The following is a 19700-nucleotide window of genomic DNA, read 5'->3' as shown; positions in this document are numbered from 1 at the left end:
TTTTCCGTGAAAATGGTCAGAGATCACCAGCTCAATTTACATTATACTTAATATTAAAAATGTATTTTTGTTCACAGAAAAGACATATTTCTTTTAAAAAATATATTATTCCTTTATTTATTAGAGACAGAGCAAAATCTAGAGAGGAGAAGGAGGAAGAAAGAGAGAGATTTGCTTCACTTCTCCTGAAGCTTCCCCCCCCGCCGCAGGTTGAGGCTGGGGTCTTGGACCTGTGATCTTTCACATTGTAATTTGAACTCAACTAGGGTGCTGAGCTAGCATGGGGGTGCCTCTTCCTGGGCGCATGCTCTCTGGGTTGGAGAGAACTCAACCGGAGCTAGCCTGGGCTGCTACTCACTCAGTGACGCAGGAGAGAGAGTCTTGAACTTGTGGTGGAGTGGTAATGCAATGTCTTTATTGATCAGAGAGACAATGCTTTTATAGGATAGAACCGGAAGTGGCAAGTCCGAAATGGAAATGGCTAGGAAAGGGGGTGGAGAAAGGCAAAAGCGAGCTGGGAAGGTAGAAACTTCCTTTGCAACTGTTGCGAGGGTTTTAACTGGTGGGATTAATGATACCCTGCAGGCAGGAAGGGTCTCAAGGTAGAAAGAAGATAGATCAAAGGAATGGAATAGGTGGGGATATTTCAGGCAAAACAATGATTACGTAAATAGGTCATAGTATCAGGAATGCAGGGTGGAGCAGGGGGAGCTGGCTTCATGCCGACACTAGGGTACATCACTACTACACTTCAGAAAGTAGATATTAATTTGTAATAATGTCTACCACAGAATTAACCATTAATTTTTGCTAGTAAATGAATATAAAGTCAGAAACTAAATAATGCTTTGAAGAAGTTGTTCTAAATCTGAAATACTCTTTTCTTTCTTTCTACCAGAGCACTGCTCAGCTCTGGCTTATGGTGTTGCTGAGGATTGAACCTGGGACTTTGGAGTCTCAGGCATGAAAGTCTTTTTTGCTAGACCATTATGCTATCTCCTTTGTTCAGTTTTCTTTATTTTCAATTGATGCTCTGAGAATTCCAACTCCCAGGGCCGGGCAGTGGCAAATGAGGTTAAACACATAGTACAAAGTGCAAGGACCCACATAAGGATCCCAGTTGCAGTCCCTAGTCCCCCCACTAGGGGGGTTGCTTCACAAATGGTGAAGCAGGTCTGCAGGTGTCTTACTCTCCCTCTTTCTGTCTCCCCCTCCTCTCTCAATTTCTCTCTATCTTATCCTGTAAAAAAAAGGGGGGGAGGCCTCCAGTAGCAGTAGATTTGTAGTGCTCACACTAAGCCCAGCGCTAGCCCCGGAGTAAAAAAAAAAAAAAAGGGATTCGGGCCGTAGTGCAGAGGGTTAAGCTCACGTGGCACGAAGTGCAAGGACCGGCATAAGGATCCCAGTTCGAGCCCCCGGCTCCCCACCTACAGGGGAGTTGCTTCACAAGCGGTGAAGCAGGTCTGCAGGTGTCTCTTTCTCTCCCCCTCTCTGTCTTCCCCTCCTCTCTGTCCTACCCAACAACGACATCAATCACCACAACAATGTTAAACAACAAGGGCAACAAAATGGAAAAAAAAATATTAAAAAAAGAATTCCAGCTCCTTATAGCTTTTATTTTCTGCAACACTACTTCCGGTCATACAGAACAAGTCTAACCACTCTGTCATAGTGACTACATTTCAGAATTAAGTTTCAACCCCTCCTCCTTTCTTGCCACTCCTCTTTTCTTGCCTGGGGACAATATTTCTAGTCTGTCACCGGCAGTGCCCATTATTTAGTGTCCAGCTGTTGTCCCACGTGTCATGTCCTTCTGAAATCATTTGGGTGGTCCAGAACTGAAGACCGAATTGTGTGTGTGTGTTTGTGTCTCTGTGTGTGTGTGTGTGTGTAGGGGCCAGCACCCCACCAGTATGTACTGGTTGGTCTCTGTGGTGCCCAGCTCTGCCTTCCTCTCATGGCAGGTTAGCTGTCATTTATCAATTTTGTGTCTCTTCTCAAAATTTGACATTTTTAAAAATATATTTTTAAATTATTTATACCCTTTTGTTATCCTTTTTTATTGTTGTAGTTGTTATTGTTGTTGTTCTTGTTGTTGTTGTTGGATAGGACAGAGAGAGAAATGGAGAGAGGAGGAGAAGACAGAGAGAGAGGGGAGAGAAAGATAGACACCTGCAGACCTGCTTCACCTCCTGTGAAGGGACCCCCCCCCCCCCCCGCAGGTGGGGAGCTGGTGGCTCAAACCAGGATTTTTATGCTGGTCCTTGTGCTTTATGCCACCTGCACTTAACCCTCTACGCTACTGATCGGCTCCGGATTTGACATGTTTTGCTGCTCAGTCTAAACCCATGATCTTCAGAGGGTCTCCACGGATAGAGAAGTTGCCCTAGTGGAGTGTCCTGGCCTGGGAGTTACATACCTCCCCTGTCCTCTGGCCTCACACTAGGGACTGACTGACTGTGGAAAGAGAAGAAACACCTGCTCAGGACTCACACTGAGGAACAGCCTACACCCCTAGCTGTCCCCACAGTTACTGTCTCTGGAGTATTTCCTAAGAGGGCTCCTGGCTCTCTTCCCCTCTTACTATCTCCCCATTCTCCTCCTGGAAGACTCTCTTCCATTCCCTGTGACTTCCTGTGACCTCCTGGTCTTGGAGTCAGCTTCTGGGAGAAGCGATCTAAGATGACAGCCACAGCATAAATGGGCATGCCAAGCATACACAAATATACTTACAGAAACAATCTTTAGAGGGAGGGGGTGGATAGCATAATGGTTATGCAAAGAGACTCTCATGCCTGAGGCTCTGAAGTCCCAGGTTCAATCTCCCACACCACCATAAACTAGAGCTGAACAGCTTTGGTATATATATATTAGAATATTCTTATAGATCAGTGATTTCATTCGGGGCTAGTTCTGAAGACAGCTTTTACTCCTATTTTAATCCATCCCAGTGGGGTTTCTAAGGAGTTGCCAAGTCTGTAGTTTTGGGGGGCAAATCTGAATTACTGAAGGAAGCAGGCAGGCAGGTTATAAAAGAAGATAGGCTTCAAACTGCTGAGGAAGGCCCCTAATTCCTTTAACATTTCTCATCTGACTTATCTCTTCGCTTCTGTTACCTTTTCCCCTTTCATATTGGGTGTAGACTGTTTCCTCTTAATGGCAGACAGCAGGATGTCTTCCTGGAAAAAAAAAATTAGGTGGGGGTAGATAGTATAATTGTTATGCAAAACAGTCTCTCAAGCCTGAGGCTCCGTCAAGTCCCAGGTTCAATTCCTCGCACAAGCACCCTTATACCTACCACAAGTCCATTTGGCTACATGAAGAAGGAGCCAGCAGCACCAGCCCCCGTTTTTTAAACATGCATTATAGTAAGGACACCTTCTTCTAACTGGCCACATAGATTCATCCCCTTTGTTCTTATAACAATTATTTTATGATTTAATATTTAATATGCATTTATTTATTATATATTTGTAATAATATATCATATTAAATACAACATTAATATATTTAACATAATATTTAGTTAATTATAATAATATATTTAACATTAAATATAATAATATATTTATTATTTAATATGCATTTATATACATATATGGCTAACACTGTAATCCATGCTCTTTTCTTCTATGATGTATTCATTGAGGAAATATCACTTTATGAAAACTCTTGTTATCTCAGGGATATAACTTCACACCCTCCCGCCCCCATATGTGCGTGTTAGCCCACCACCAAAGTCTTCTTGTCCTCTACCTCAGGGCCTTGGACCCTCCTCAGCCCTAGTCTTCACTTTAGTAACCTCAGAGCTGCAGATATAGACTGAAGGTTCATTCATGTTTCACCTTCTTTCCTTGTTTTGTTCCTACTATTACTATTGTTATATGTATTTTTTAGAATTATTGCTGAGGTTTGGTGCCTGCACTAAAATCCACTGCTCCTAGCAGCTCGCCGTTTCCATCCATCCCTTCTTCCTTCCTCTTCACCTTCCTTCCCTCCTTCCTTCCTTCCTTCCTTCCTTGTTAAAATTTTCGTCGGCTCTAGCTGGGCGGGTAGCTTCACGGAGACAACGGCTGGGCAGGGAAGCTGTAATTCTTTATTCAGGAACAACGATTCATAAACTAAGACAAACTAATCACCAAACAGAACTCTGCTATCTCTTTGTGGCGGCACAAGCACTCTCCCTTACTCTGGAACTCAGGAACCCTGTAACTCTGGAACTCTCTGCTGCCTCTTTGCCCCCGTGGTGGCACCCAGCACTCTCTCTCACTCTGTCTTTCTCCAACTCCAGAACTCTCTCTTACTCTGTAACTCAGGAACTCAGGAACCCTCTCTAACTCTCCAACTCTGAAACTCTGGAACTCTTCAACTCTGGAACTCTGACACTCTCCCACTTTGGAACCCTCTCTCGGGGTTCCTAGGGGCGGGGCCAAGCGGCCCGCGAAAACTAACTGGACTGATCTAATTCTCTTGGCGGGGGAGAACTAGAACCCAATGTAAAGCATACAACACTTCCTTCCTTCCTTCCTTCCTTCCTTCCTTCCTTCCTTCCTTTCTTCCTCTCTTTTCTCCTTTTTTTCTTTCTCTCTTTCTCTCTCTTTCTATTTTATTTGTTAGGACAGAGAGAAATTGAGAGGGGAGGAGGAGAGAGAGATGGAGAGAAAAAGGTACCTGTAGACCGGCTTCACTACTCATGAAGTGTCCCCGCTGCAGATGGAGGCCAGGGGGCTTGAACCTGGGTCCCAGTGCATGGTAATGTGTACACTTAACTGAGTGTGCCACCACCACCCAGTCCCTTGCTTTTGTTTCTTAAATCTCACACACGTGTGAGTTCATCTGGGACTCCTCTTTCTTCCTCCTCCGGCTTATTTTACTTCGCGCGTTCTCCCGCTTCTTCCCTCTTTTCTTCCAGCTGGACAGCATTCCCGAGTGCACACAAACCAGAACTTTCTGTTCATCTATTGCTGGGCACCCGAGTTGTTTCCCTGTCTTGGTGCCTGTGTCCTCTTTATGTTTCATGCATGATAAACCCCCAGGAGGAGCAAGGAACCACTTACTTATCCCTTTACATTTTTTTTATAATGACTTAATATTGATTTACAAAATTATAAGATAACAGAGGTATAATTCTGCACCATCCCCACCACCAGAATTCAGTATCCCCATTCCCTCCATTGGAAGCTACGATAGTTCTCCCAAGGTCACAGATATGGGCTGGCTATTATTTCTATAATTATCTGTCTATATTTCTATACATTTGCCCATTTTTCCCCATGGTCCCATCTTCTTATCTTCTTTTTCTTTTAAAACTTTATTTTATTTTTTATATTTATTCATTTTCCCTTTGGTTGCCCTTTTTTATTGTTGTAGTTATTATTGTTATTGATGTCATCATTGTTAGATAGGACAGAGAGAGATGGAGAGAAGGAGGAGGGGAGACAGAGAGGGGGAGAGAAAGATAGAAAGACAGACACCTGCAACCTGCTTCACTGCCTGTGAAGCGATTCCCCTGCAGGTGGGGAGCCAGGGGCTCAAACTGGGATCCTTAAGCCGCTTTGTGCCAGGTGCACTTAACCCACTGCACTACTGCCTGACTCCCCCATCTTCTTTTTCTAAGCCACACCTACACTTATACCTACTTCCAAATATCCTTCCTTTTTCCCTCTTCTCTCTCTGGGTCCTGATAGAGCTGGAGTTCACATCCCTCTGGTCATCTCCCAGTGGGAGTATGGACCATATGTCCTTTCGGGGTGCAGAAGGTGGGAGTTTTGGCTTCTGTAATTGCTTCTCTGCTGGACATGGGTGTTGGCAAATCAATCCATACCCCCAGCCTGTTTCTATGTTTCCCTACTCCCACGTGCTTATCCTTAATGCCATTGACTTCCTGCTGAAACCTCCTTCCCTTGCCATCTAGATGAGCCTCTCACTGGGGTCACCTGCAGTTCACAAAAATTCTCCAGCCTTTGACTGGTCACTAGCTTCTGCTGATGTTCTGGTTTTTTTTTTTTTTAATCCTTTCATTCTTTCCTTTCCGCCAACACTGAACGCTTTCATTCAGAGTCTCTTTATCTGGTCTCAGTACTATTTCTGTAAACCCCAAAGCACCCCCCAGCCACCCCACTCTCTGTCTTCCATCTTTAAGTCTTTCTCTGCTGCCTAGTTCTGTCTCTGCTACCTCCCCACTCTCTGTAGATCAAGTCTCAACATCACACAAGGCTTTTTTTCAATGTGACCTTCCTAGTATTTTGCTTCTGGCATTCTCTCCTGCCCTGTTGTTCAAGCTCTAGTGAGTAACATGCATTTTCCAGGCCATGTGACCCCAGTTTCCTCTGGCCCCTCCACCTATAATGTCTCATCCTCCAGGGCCAGAGCCAGGCCACCTCCCTCAGGAAGCCTTCCCTGCTCTGCAGCAGCAGCAGCAGCAGCAGCAGCAGCAGCTAGGATGCCCTGCTCTGTCCACCCCAGGGATGTGCCCGAGGCTGCTCCCACCCCAGCAATATGAGGTAAACTGTCAAGTGCACAGACGCTGTGGTCATCTTGCCCGAGGCTGAAGTTCAGCTCTGCCTCCTCCGTGCCAGCTTTGGAACCAGGGGCCAGCCACTCTGATGTGGTTTCCGCATATGCGAAAATAGATACATCACAGATTCTTCCTGGTGGAACTGCTGGGAAGATTAAGAGTTAACACATTCCAAATCTTTAGGGCGCAGTAGGTGCTGTGTAAGCACTATGACTAAGTACCTGTCACTCTTCCCAAACTGACTGTGAACTCCTAGAAAGCAGGACTGGCTACTACTCTCTGTGTCTTTAGCACCTGACACACAGTAGTCACTTGCTGCAGATTTGTTCAGCCAGTTGACTTGCTATGCTTATACCGTTTGCCTCTCTGCTCACGGGTTAACTGGCACACGGGGTTTCTCAGTGAGCCTGGATTCCCCGGAGGGGCCAGCCACGGGTTCCAACCCCTCTGTCTAGACAGGCCTGTAAACTCTGTATCTGGGTGACTTGGCTGGGGTGTTGGGTTCCTCTCAGTCTGCTGTCTTTATCTCTAAGCCGTGTTCTCTGCTTCCCAGATGCCCTGGGAATACGGGCACTACTTGTTCTACTTTACCCGCAGGGGTTTTTGTAATCCAATAACCCCCTTGTCCTTGGGTTTGAAATGTGTCCTTTCTCTGCTATGGAAGTTTGGTGTGTGCTTGGCATTCAGGAAGGGAGGATGTCAGGACTTAGGGAGACTGTGAGAGCTGAATGGGAGGGGAAAGAGAGGCTTCAGAGATGCAGGAGAAAAAGCACAACAAACGAGGAAGCTTGGCACTGTGAGGGCTCTCTGACCCTGTGTCCTCGCCCTTGAGGTTTAGTTCTGCTAAGAAATAATGATAACTTTCACTGTCTGGGACTTTGCTGGGGAAGCGGGTCCTGCCTTAAGTCCCTCAACTCAAGATGCTGGCAGAAATCTTGGAGAAGGTTCAGCAGAAAACAATGAGGTGAATCCAGGAAACAGAGGTGGGAAGGGTGTGAGAGAGAAGCGTAGAAGCTGGGAGGGGAGAAGGAAATACAAGTCTGTGACTGAATTCAAGAAAATGAAGGACATCTATATTCTATAGACCTGGGCTGCAGCAGGGAAATTTAGATTCACTCTTAGAAATATGTGGCTGAGGGGGGCCAGGTGGTAGCACACCGGGTTAAGCGCACATAGTGAGAAGCGCAAGGATACTGGTTCAAGCCTCAGGCTCCCCACCTGCAGGGGAGGTCACTTCACAAGTGATGAAGCAGGTCTGCAGGTGTCTATCTTTCTCTTCTTTCTGTCTTCCCCTCCTCTCTTGATTTCTCTCTGTCCTATCCAACAACAATAGTAGCAGCAGCAACAACAACAAATGAAAAAACAAAAAGGCCTCCAGGAGAAATGGATTCATAGTGCAGGCATTGAGCCCCAGTGATAACCCTGGAGGGAAAAAAAGAAAAGAAAAGAAATATGTGGCTGTGATGATAGATGGACAAAAACGACAGACAGGACAGATTTACCAGAGAACCTGGTTCCTCCAGTCCAAACAATGGCTCTCCTCTCTCCCCAGTGGCAGGGAGACCTGGAGTGGACAGGGGCTGGAAGGGAACAGGGTGACCTGTCACCCACCCCAGAGCTTGATCTCCGTTCCTCTCACATCAGCCCTCTTCTGCTGATAATGTTCTGTAGACTCAAGAGAAAGTCTGGTTGGGGCAACAGTGTTCAATATTTAATTGTTTTTCCAGAGTACTACTCAGCTCTGGCTTATGGTGGTGTGGGGGACTGAATTTAGGACTTTGGAACCTCAGGTATGAAAGTCTCAGGTATGAAACCTCAGGTATTTCAACCTCAGGTATGAAAGCACACGCAAAGCACAAGGACCGGTATAAGGATCCTGGTTCAAGCCCCCGGCTCCCCACCTGCCGGGGAGTCGCTTCACAGGCAGTGAAGCAGGTCTGCAGGTGTCTGTCTTTCTCTCCCCCTCTCTGTCTTCCCCTCCTCTCTCCATTTCTCTCTGTTCTATCCAACAACGAACAACATCAACAGTAACAATAATAACCACAACAAGGCTATAACTACAAGGACAACAAAAGGGGGAAAAATGGCCTCCAGGAGCAGTGGATTTATGGTGCAGGTACTGAGCCCCAGCAATAACCCTGGAGGCAAAAAAAAAAAAGAAAGAAAGAAAGAAACCTGTGACTTCATTTCTGATGCTTTTCTTCTCTTTCTCAATCTCTATTCATTTCCCCATTTCCTTCCTTTCCTACTTACTTTTTTCCTTTTTTGGAGGAGAGGGGTGAAGGGATTCTCTTCTCTCTTCAATGGTAGTTCCTTACCTGGCCTGGCAAAGTTGGGCTATGACACATGTCAGAGCCTTGACTCTGCCCTGTCACAGCACCCACAGTCCTCAGACGCAGCTGATGTCAGAGCAGTTCTCTGGCAGGGATGACACTCTGGCTAAACAGCTCTGGCTATTTCACTGGCAGACTACTTAAGGACCCTCATACCCTCCCCCAACGACCTGGGATGGCAGAGATCTTAGTTTCTGTCTTATTTACTTATTTATTGGCCATTAAGGTAATCACAGGGGCTTGGTTCCTGCATGACAAATCCACTGTTCCTGATGGCCTTCTTTCCTTTCTTCTTTATTTGATAAAGAGAGAAATTGAGAGGGGAGGGAGATGTAGAGGGAGAGAGACACCTGCAGCACTGCTTCACCACCTGTGAAGCTTCCCTCCCGGGGGCAGGGAGAATGGGGCTCGAACCTGGGTCCTTGTACATGCTGATATGTGTGTTTAACCCGGTGTGCCAGTGCCAGCCCTCTTAGCTTCCATCTTGCGTAACCATGAGTGAGCGGAAGCATTGCCTCATAACATGATCTCTTCCCTCATTCAGTATTTACTGTGCATTTGCAACCGCCCAGTTGCTTTGGAATATCATTTCTTCATTCATGAATCCACTCATTGTGCACTTTACAGCAGGTCAATTACTGTACCAGGTCCTGGGTGGGTGGGGCAGTCAACAAGGCCTGGTTCTCACCAAGGCTCCCGTACTGACGTGCAAACTGCTGCCCCTGCGGTGAGCCAAAACACAGCGTGAGAAGAACTGCATCTACAATCCAGGGTAGAGAGAGTAGTGACTCCTCGGACCCCCTTCCTTGCCAGTGTTTTCTCTGTTTGGGTGGGCACTTGGGTGGTGGCCACCACATAAATAAACACCGGTGATGCTGGTCTGGTGTGACCTTGTCCTAATAGCAGCTCATTTCCTTTCTCTTCATGGCAACATGAAACAACAGTAAGCATTAGTCACTGTCTGCCTGGGTAACTATGCAGTGATCTTGAACTCTTGTAGCCTGTCAGCAACCCACATTTGAACCACTTATCACTGGAAGGCAGACCCTAGCGCTGAGTCTTACAACTCTCCCAGGTAAGGGATTATGAGAAAGTAGGATGAGAAGAGACCACTTATGAATGACCCATTTACAAAGCAGGGTGGGTAGGAGAAAACAGGAAGTAGAGAAACAGACAGACAGCCCAGCAGCAGAAAACATGGAATTGGAACCTTCGAGATAGAATTGTAGCTATTCATCAATGCACTGAATATCTCTGGGTCTCATTTTTTTCCTTGACAGTATAAAATAGTATGAAAATAAGCTCCCACTTTGTTGGGTCAAGGTGAGAATTTGATGGAAAAAAAAAACAACAAAAACAAACACATTTTGATTGTTATTCCCAGAGGTTTGAGTCCTGATCTCACGCAAAGAAGACCAGAATCAAATACAACAGCAAGAGCCTTTATTAGCAAGCTTAAGCTTGGGTTGCCAACACCCCTCTATGCAAGGGAAGAGGGGAGAATCTGCGACCCCGGTCATTTTTCATCCCACCTTTTTATAGTTAGCACAGGGTGGGTACAGGTGGAAATATTTACGCAGAAGAAGAACAGTTGGTTTCGGGTTAATGGCTGTTCTCAATATTTGGGGCTTTTCTTTAACCTCTACATTGAGCATTTAGAATACAGGGGAGAGGCTGACAGAGATGGTAGGGAACAGGCTGGCAACACCTGGAAAGTCCTTTATATCCACTGGCCTCAGTTTCTTTCTTTCTTTTTTTTTCTTTTTGTGTCTCCAGGGTTATCACTGGGACTCAGTGCCTGCACTATGAATCCACTGCTCTTGGAGGCCATTTTCCCCATTCTTGTTGCCCTTGTTGTTGTTGTTGTTGTTGGATAGGACAGAGAGAAATTAGGAGAGGAGGGGAAGACAGAGAGGAGGAGAAAGATAGGAAAGATAGACACTTGCAGACCTACTTTACTGCTTATGAAGCGACTCCCCTGTAGGTGGGGAGCTGGGAGACTGAACTGGGATCCTTACACTGATCCTTGTGCTTTGTGCCATGTTCACTTAACCTGCTGTGATACTGCCCCCCCCCCACTGCTCCCCAGTTTCTTCATCTACAGAAGGAGCAATTTTCATAGGAGCGTTTGGAACCCCTGCTCCTATGAACGTTTCAGGGTGTTTTCTGTGTTGGTGCCACCCTGGGGTATTCAGAGAAGGGTGAGGGTGGCCCTGACCCTGTGGAAGCTTCCCAGTGGGACAGGAGACAGGCAGATGTAGGTGGCACTAGCAGAAGGCAGGGCTCCAGAGGACTGCTAGGTTTTCCGGTGTGAGCATTCAGTGTGGAGCAGGCTGGGCAGTGTCTGACTTGGGCTTGCACGGAGGAGTGGACGAAGAATCTCATGGTTCTTTACCCACACCTCATAGCTAACCTTCAAAGACTCATCGTCTGGCTCTGTGACTCTCTTTGCTGCTACCCTACCATTTGCTTCTTGCTCTGTGGTATTTTTAGTTCCTAAAACAATCCAGTCCTGCCTAGAGCCAGGAGGTAAGCTCACTCTGTAGAGCAGCTACCCAATGAGGTGTCGGACTCTGGGCCTGAGCTCTGGCATCATATCAGAGCACCATGAATGACTCCAGCACAAGCTCCGTGGATGGTGAAGCAGTGCTGCGGTGTCTCTTTGCACTCTGTCTTTCCCTCTCAATAAAAAAAGTGAAAACACTGAGCCTAGCATGCAAGGAAGAGGGCATCATTCATCCATATCATACATGTGTGAGAAGGCCCTGAGTTCATTTTCTGGTGCTTTGTAAAACACAACACAACACAACACAACATACATTCATATGTATCTTACTTACCAAGCCATCCTCTCATCTTTGCACAGTCCTGGACGCCACCTCCCCTCCCCTATGTTGGGGTGGGGGGCAGCTGAGCAGACAAGCATGGCTCTAGATCAGACTGGAGAGAAATCATCCCCACTATCAGCAGGTGAAATTCCTGCCTTGTGGCTCAGTCCTCTAGTGGGTCAGTACTCTCATGCAGAATGTGGTTGCAGGAGTACTGGGTGTTTGTGAGGATTAAATGAGGTGATACATGCAAAGTGCTGGCAGCCTGGCCCTCGGTCACGGAATACACACGAGCTCTTGCGATGAACACACTGACTGGTTTGATCCTTCCTGTATTTCCGGTTCTAGCTTAGTCACCCCCCACCTCTTGGAGGCCTTTACCTACATCGATCTGCTCCTGAGGCCCGCTTGTAAGTCCCCTTAGCTATCTCTGCTTCTACCATCCACCTGCCATTTCCTCACTAGACAGGAAGACAGGGTCATTGGTCCTGCAGACCACCTGGATGGGCACAGGGCAGGCCCTCAAATGTTAAATAAATGATATAGGGAGGTAGGGGAGATAGCATACCGGTTATGCAAACAGACTGTCATGCCTGAGGCTCTGAGGTCACAGGTTCAGTCCCCCACACCACCATAAGCCAGGGCTGAGCAGTGCTCTGGTAAAAAATAAACAATAAACAACAAATAAACACACAAAAATAAACACAAATAAATGACATAGGGCTAAGGGGCAGAGTTTTCCGGGGTGCGAGCTAACGGTCAGGTGGATCTTTCCATAGTAGTGAAGAGAAGCTGGGTGTCGGGGTTCCTTCCTGCCCGGCCACTGACCCTGGGGAGGGGACAGCATTACTTTGTGGGACTAGGGGATAAAATGCTGAGGGACAAGTCCTGCGGGCGGCAGGGCCCCCGCCCACACACAGAGACCACGCCCCCACTGATTCAGGCCCCGCCCACGGCGCCTCCCCGACGCGCCCCGCCTCCGACTTCTCTATGACCACGCCCCCAGCCAGCCACGCCACGCCCCCTCGCGCGCACGCCGGGCCCGGCCTGATCTGCTATTGGCCGACGCCACCCCCGCGCAGGGCGGGCCCCGCGCGCTTATTCCACCCCGGGAGCTCGGTGCTCGGCCCGCTGCCACCGCTCGCAGCTGCGGGATGCTGCGCTCCACGTCCACCGTCACCCTGCTGTCGGGCAGCGGCGCCAGGACGCCCGCAGCACCCAGCAGGAGGGTGAGTCTCTGGGGGCCGGTGCCACCATCCTCCCGCTGTCCAATTCCAGCCTCCGGGACCCCAGGAGTCTGGGGGTGCAGTTGTGGGAAAGCGGCCCCGGCCCCCCATCTCCCGCCGGGGGACTGACTTCCCTGTCCCTTCCCACCTCGGGAGTGACTCTTCCTCTGGATGCCTCAGGGTCACCTCAGTGGTTGAGGGGTTGGGGGTGGGTGCACAGGCGACTTTCTGGAATTCCCCGAGATTTCCTCTCCTTCCTGCAGCCTCTGTCAGGCCAAGTTTATCTGCAGCTGTTGGTGGCATCCGTTTAGAGGAGCAAGGGAGACTTTTCTGCAGTTTTCCCTGTCTTGAGATCGATAATGAATGTTTCCAGTGCCCAAACTTACCCCTTCCCAACAATGAAAAGAAAGGAGCGATTCTTTTCACTGGCCGTGGAATAATAACACTGATTCTGGAGTGAGCGGGGCTTGGCCCAGACTGGCTTCACCTCCTTACAAGGCAGGAGATCAGCAACTGGTCCCCAGGAGATCAGGTGTGTGGGAACCAGGTCTGTGCAAACCACTTCCCTCTTTGGGACTAGGGTATTGGTGCAGGGGCACGGCCAGCTCCAGCTCTTGTAGGCTGGGTGTCTGTGGAAGAAGGGGGAGAGGCACACAGGTCTTTCCCTTCCCCGGCCTCTTCCAACATCAGCGTCCCCAGTACCCTGCTAGCACCTGGGCTGTCCATCTTCCATCATGACATTCACTCTGTATAGTTTGGTGTTTCTTTTCAGTGAGACTGACCGAGTCTTCTCTAGTCATACTTCCTCAGCAGTGAGCTGGACGGTGGGAAAGTCCAAGCCCCAGCCCTCTTTGAAGCCCCTGTCTGTTCTACAGTCTTGTGGAAGTGTGTGGTTGCTTTAGTGCGCCTCGACCGAGGAGCTAGTAGGTGCTTTTTTTTGTATATTTTCTTTACTTCAGAGGAAAGGTACTGTATTACTCTTGGACACGGGCCAACTGCTTATTTGTGTGTGTGTGCATGTGTGTGTGTGTGTGTGTGTGTGTGTGTGTGGTGTGAGTACAGCAGATACTTAATGCCGACAGAACTCTGAAACCAGACTATTCCTTCCAATCATTAAGTTCAAAACACAGGCTCCCCAATACTGCCAAGTGGCCTCCCAATCCTGGTCCCAGCTTTTAGTCTATGGCCATCTTTCTCCTTTGGAGCAGACTGTCGCTGAAAAGGAAGTTGCTGAAAAGCTAGCAGGACCCCAGTCAGCTCCGCGCACACAAGCAGATGGCATTCTTCGCCTCACTTCTCAAAGGGCTCCTCCAGAGGCAGGGGGGCTGGTGGGTGGCTGCAGTGACTCTGCGGGCAGGTGTAAATATGACTAGTGTACTCGACAACCTTCCTGAGACTTTATTCCCTGAACATTTACTTTCGAGTATTCTTTTGGTTCTGAGTGTGTTGGCAGGTGGTGCAGTGCACAAGCTGGTGCGAAGGTTTTGCCTTTTATCTATTTATTTATTAATTTATTTTTATTGCCATTGGGGTCTTACCACTGGGGCTCAGTGTTGGCACTATGGTCCACTGCTCCTGGTTACCATTCCCCCCTTCTTTCTGTTATACTTGATAGAACAGAGAGAAATTGAGAAGGGAGGGGGAGATAGAGAGGAAGAGAGATAGACACCTGCAGACCTGCTTCACTCCTTGTGAAGCTTCCTCCTGCAGGTGTGGAGTAGAGCCTTGAACCTGGGTCCTTGCACATGGTAATATCTGTGCCACCTCCTGGCCCCTCCAAGAAGACTTTGTCTTTTGAATATGGTGACAGAAATACTTGTGTTGGGAATTGGACTGGACTATATATACATTTGGAGCATGCAGGTACTTGTTCCAGAAAGAAGGAAAGAAGGGAGTTTTCCCTTATGAGTCCCAACTCTGCTTATAATTTGCAAAGGTCCACGGTTGTGTGTGTGTGTGTGTGTGTGTGTGTGTGTGTGTGTACCTAGTGGGAAACTGTGATCTGTTGACCAACATTTCTAGTTCTCTTGCTGTGATGTGGGGCTGAGCACTGGGTCCACACCACCCACGGAGGCAGACATTATTACATAATGTCATCACACAGAGTAACAAATGTTATGGGGTGAGGATTAGAGATTGATGACCAACTTGGGTGGAAACTAGGAGGGGTTCTTCTTCAAGCACCTGAAGGTGTCTCCATCTGCCTGCCACTGTCAGCCCCCAGCCACCACAGGAGAATATATGTAGACTGGTAGGCAGAGTAGTAATTTGTAGGGTGTTTGACTATTTATTTATTTATTGCCAGAGCACTGCTAAGCTCTGCTTTATGGTGGCACTGGGGATTGAACATGGGACTTTTGGTGTCTCAGGTATGAAGGTCTTCTTGCATAACCATTATGCTGTCTTCTCAGCCTTATTAATTTATTTTTTAACCAGAACTCTGCCCAGTTCTGGCTTAAGATAGTGCTGGGGATTGAACCTGGGACATTGGGACCTCAGGCATGAAAGTCTTTTTGATAATCATGTACTATCTCCCCAGCCCTAGGGCAGTTGACATTTTGAGGGTGCTGGAGGAGGGAACTCATTCACTTAGGGTTGAGACACTGTGTTAAATGGCCTAGTGGACTAGTCTTAGGGCAAACTAGTTATATTTTTGGAAATAGGATGTCACAAGTCATCATAACACTAAAGATATATATTTCATGACACTAAAGATATATATATTTTTTTCTCCTGAGAAAGTCTGTGTCCTTCTCTTTTTTCTTTCTGATGCTGGCAGGTGATGGCCTCGGGCAATGACCTGCTAGCCACTGCCTAGCACTTGTGTGTCATCCGCAGGGTTTACTAAATTAGGGGCTGCCGGGGAGGCTGGCTGTCCTGGTGTAGACTCTCAGGCCCACCAGGGGCAGTGGTGAGAGATGACACTGAGCAGGTTTTAGGAGTCAGCTGTGGAGGGCAGTGGGCCCCTTTGTTTAATGGCTGCCACTCCAAATGTACTTCCTTCTAATCTGGAATCACCTCTCCAGGGGAAAAAAAAAATTTGGTGGGAGAGTAATTGTTGTCAGCTGACCCACTGAGTTCTCCCAGGCATTTATGGATGCCAACCAGCAGGGGTTGTGAAATTAAAAAAAAAAAAAAAAACCTGCTTTCAAACCAGTTGTGCTCTAAAAATAGTCTTATCTATAGCAACAGCAGGAAGATAAATGGGCAAGAGAATAAGCAGAGCCAGATTCATGACCTTGGACAGTAGGGAGGGAAGGGGCATTTTGGAAAAATATTGACATGGCTTCAGGATTCTGGAAAGGAATTTTGCAAATGAAGTTAATCCCACTGCTGAATGAACTTTTGCAATGAAAGCTCATTTGTGGCCAGGTTGTGTATTTTGGGGGAAGGTGTGTTCCGTCGCTGTGGGCAGTGGAATAGTTCTGGTTAAGCTGCCCAGCCAGGGTGGCGTGGGATGATAGCTGTGCTTGGGTTTCTGTCAGCTCTATTCTCTACCGACAAAAAGCCCCAGCTGGCTGGTGTTGTGGTAGTGTGTACCCTCTGGGTTTATCAAAGACCAAACAAAACCCAAGAAGGCCACAAGAAGTGGATGGACCCCTGCCTGCTCTTTTTATTTATTTTTATTTTTTAAAATTTATTTATTGGGGAATTAATGTTTTAATTCAACAGTAAATACAATAGTTTGTACATGCATAACATTTCCCAGTTTTCCATATAACAATACAACCTCCACTAGGTCCTCTGTCATCCTTCTTGGACCTGTATTCTCCCCCCCCCCCCACCCCAGAGTCTTTTACTTTGGTGCAATACGCCAATTCCATTTCAGGTTCTACTTGTGTTTTCTCTTCTGATCTTGTTTTTCAACTTCTGCCTGAGAGTGAGATCATCCCATAGTCATCCTTCTGTTTCTGACTTATTTCACTTAACATGAATTTTTCGAGGTCCATCCAAGATGGGCTGAAAATGGTGAAGTCATCATTTTTTATAGCTGAGTAGTATTCCATTATGTATATATACCACAACTTGCTCAGCCACTCATCTGTTGTTGGACACCTGGGTTGCTTCCAGGTTTTGCCTATTACAAATTGTGCTGCTAAGAACATACGTGTACACAGATCTTTTTGGATGGGTGTGTTGGATTCCTTAGGATATATCCCCAGGAGAGGAATTGCAGGGTCATAGGGTAGGTCCATTTCTAGCCTTCTGAGAGTTCTCCAGACTGTTCTCCACAGAGGTTGGACCAATTTACATTCTCACCAGCAGTGTAGGAGGGTTCCTTTGACCCCACAACCTCTCCAGCATTTGCTTCTGTTACCTCTTCTGATGTATGACATTCTCACAGGAGTGAAGTGGTTATCTCATTGTTGTCTTTATTTGCATTTCTTTAACAATCAAAGACTTGGAGCATTTTTTATGTGTTTCTCCACCTTTTGGATCTCTTCTGTGGTGAATATTCTGTCCATGTTCTCTCCCCATTTTTGGATGGGGTCGTTTGTTTTCTTGTTGAGTTTGCATGCTCTTTATATATTTTGGTTATTAGCCTCTTGTCTGATGTATGGCATGTAAAGATCTTCTCCCATTCTGTGAGGGGTCTCTTGGTTTGGGTAGTGGTTTCTTCTGCTGTGCAGAAGCTTTTTAATTTGATGTAGTCTCATAAGTTTATGCTTGCATTAGTCTTCTTTGTAATTGGTTTCGTTTCATTGAAGATGTCTTTAAAATTTATGCAGAAAAGAGTTCTGCCAATATTTTCCTCTAAGTATCTGATAGTTTGTGGTCTAACATCCAAGTCCTTGATCCACTTGGAATTCACTTTTGTATCTGGTGAAATATAGTGGTTCAGTTTCATTCTTCTTCAACCCATTTTTTTCCAACACCATTTGTTGAAGAGACTCTGCTTTTCCTATTTAATAGTCCGGACACCTTTGTGAGAGGTTAGATGTCCATAGGTGTGGGGGCTTACTTCTGGGCTCTCAATTCTATTCCACTGGTCAGTGTGTCTGTTCATGTTCCAGTAACAAGCAGTTCTGATGACAATGACCCTATAATACAGTTTGAGATCTGGGAGTGTGATGCTTCCAGTTCTGTTCTTTCTTCTCAAGATTGTTTTGGCAATTCTAGGTCTTTTCTGGTTCCAGATAAACATTCGTAGCATTTGTTCTATTCTCTTAGAAAATGTGGTTGGTATCTTGATGGGGATAGCATCCAATTTGGCGAAAAGTGGCGTGAAGTGCAGGGACCAGAGTTAAGGATCCTGTTTTGAGGCCCGGCACCCCACCTGCAGAGAGGTTGCTTTGCAAGTGGTGAAGCAGGTCTGCAGGTGTCTATCTTTCTCTCCTCATCTCTGTCTTCCCCTCCTCTCTCCATTTCTCTCTGTCCTATCCAGCAACAACAGCAATAATAACAAGAACAACCAAAAATTGGAAAAAATGGCCCCCAGAAGCAGTGGATTTATAGTGTAGGCACCAAACACTAACAATAACCCTGGAAGCAAAAAAAAAAAAAAAGAATTCTCGGGGGGCTGGGCAGTGGTGCACCTGGTTATGTTATGTGCAAGGACCCCCGTGAGGATCCGGGTTAGGGCCCCGCTCTCCACTTGCAGTGGGGATGCTTCATGATCGGTGAAGCGGATCTGCAGGTTATTTCTCTTTCTCTCTCCATCTCCCCTTTCTCTCTCAATTTCTCTCTGTCCTATCCAGTAAAATGGAAAAAATGACCACCAGGAGCAATAGGTTTATAGTGCAGGCATCAAGCCACAGTGATAACCCTGGAGGCAAAAAAAGAATTTCCCTGGTGGGGAGGCGATGGGGTGTCCACAAATAGCTCACTTGGACGGTGCACTGCTTTGCCATGTGTGAGACCCAGGTTTGAGCCTGTTCCCCACTGCACTGAAGGAAGCTTTGGCACTGTGGTTTCTCTCACACTTTCTCTGCTTCTCTGTATCCATCTAAAAAATAAGTCAGGGGCCATACTTGGTTGAGTGAATATGTAACCACATGCAAGGAACCAGGTTTGAGGCCCCCCCCCTCCCACTTCCCACCTGCAGGTGTTTTTAAAATTAAAAAATTTTTTATCTCTCCCTCTCTGTCTTCTCCTTCCATCTTAATTTCTCTCTGTCCTATCAGTTAAAAAATAGAAGGAAAAAAAAAGGGGTTGGGTGGTAGCGCAGTGGTTAGCGCACATGGTGCCAAGTGCAAGGTCCTGTGTAAGGATCCCGGTTCAAGCCCCCGGTTCCCCACCTGCAGGGGGGTTGCTTCACAAGCGGTGAAGCAGGTCTGCAGGTGTCTGTCTTTTTCTCCCCATCTCTGTCTTCCCCTCCTCACTCCATTTCTCTCTGTCCTATCCAACAATGACAACATCAATAACAACAATAATAACTACAACAACAATAAAAAAAAAAAAACAAGGGCAACAAAAAAGGGAAAAGCAAATTAAAAAAAAAATAGGAAAAATTGTCTGCTAGGAGCTGTGGATTCATAGTGTCAGTGCACACCCTCAGCAATGACCCTAGTGTCAATGAATAAATAAATAAAAATAAAAGAATTCTCCCTGGTTGGCCTGTAAACAGCCAGGTGTTTAGCTCACTTCCTGTTCCTTTTTCCAGAAACATCCATGTGTATCCTTTCCATGTCACCCCAGGAGCAGCATCTGAGGAAGGGACACAAGGCAACGGATACCCGGCCTCTGATGGAGAGGGGCTGACACGCGGCATCTGCCCGGGAAGGGGTGCAGAGGGAGCCTGCCACACCCAGAAAAAGCTTGGCTCCTTATAAGGGCCCTCCTGAGTGAGCCCTTG

At 47.0% G+C, this 19700-nt stretch overlaps 1 protein-coding gene and 1 long non-coding RNA gene across 3 annotated transcripts in view; one reads left to right on the top strand and one right to left on the bottom strand.

Annotated features, from left to right (window-relative positions):
- Positions 1–2897: 2897 nt before the first annotated feature.
- On the bottom strand, positions 2898–11852 carry LOC132533324 (uncharacterized). Its single transcript, XR_009545202.1, has 2 exons — positions 11691–11852; positions 2898–3179 (listed from the first exon to the last, which is right to left on the bottom strand). It is a non-coding gene; the product is annotated as an uncharacterized LOC132533324 (long non-coding RNA).
- Positions 11853–12772: 920 nt separating this feature from the next.
- The window catches only part of MYZAP (myocardial zonula adherens protein), a 117629-nt gene continuing 110701 nt past the window's right edge, over positions 12773–19700 (top strand). For both annotated transcript variants that reach the window (XM_007533686.3, XM_060174453.1), the window contains exon 1: positions 12773–12907. In XM_007533686.3, coding sequence (XP_007533748.1) covers positions 12833–12907 — 75 coding nt within the window. In that variant the 5' untranslated portion in view covers positions 12773–12832. The remainder of the gene's footprint in view (positions 12908–19700) is intronic.

The sequence above is a fragment of the Erinaceus europaeus genome, chromosome 16 (genome assembly GCF_950295315.1).
Source record: "Erinaceus europaeus chromosome 16, mEriEur2.1, whole genome shotgun sequence".
Lineage (NCBI taxonomy): Eukaryota > Metazoa > Chordata > Mammalia > Eulipotyphla > Erinaceidae > Erinaceus > Erinaceus europaeus.
Note: the sequence above shows the minus strand (reverse complement) of the source record. Positions and strands in the feature narration are given on the sequence as shown.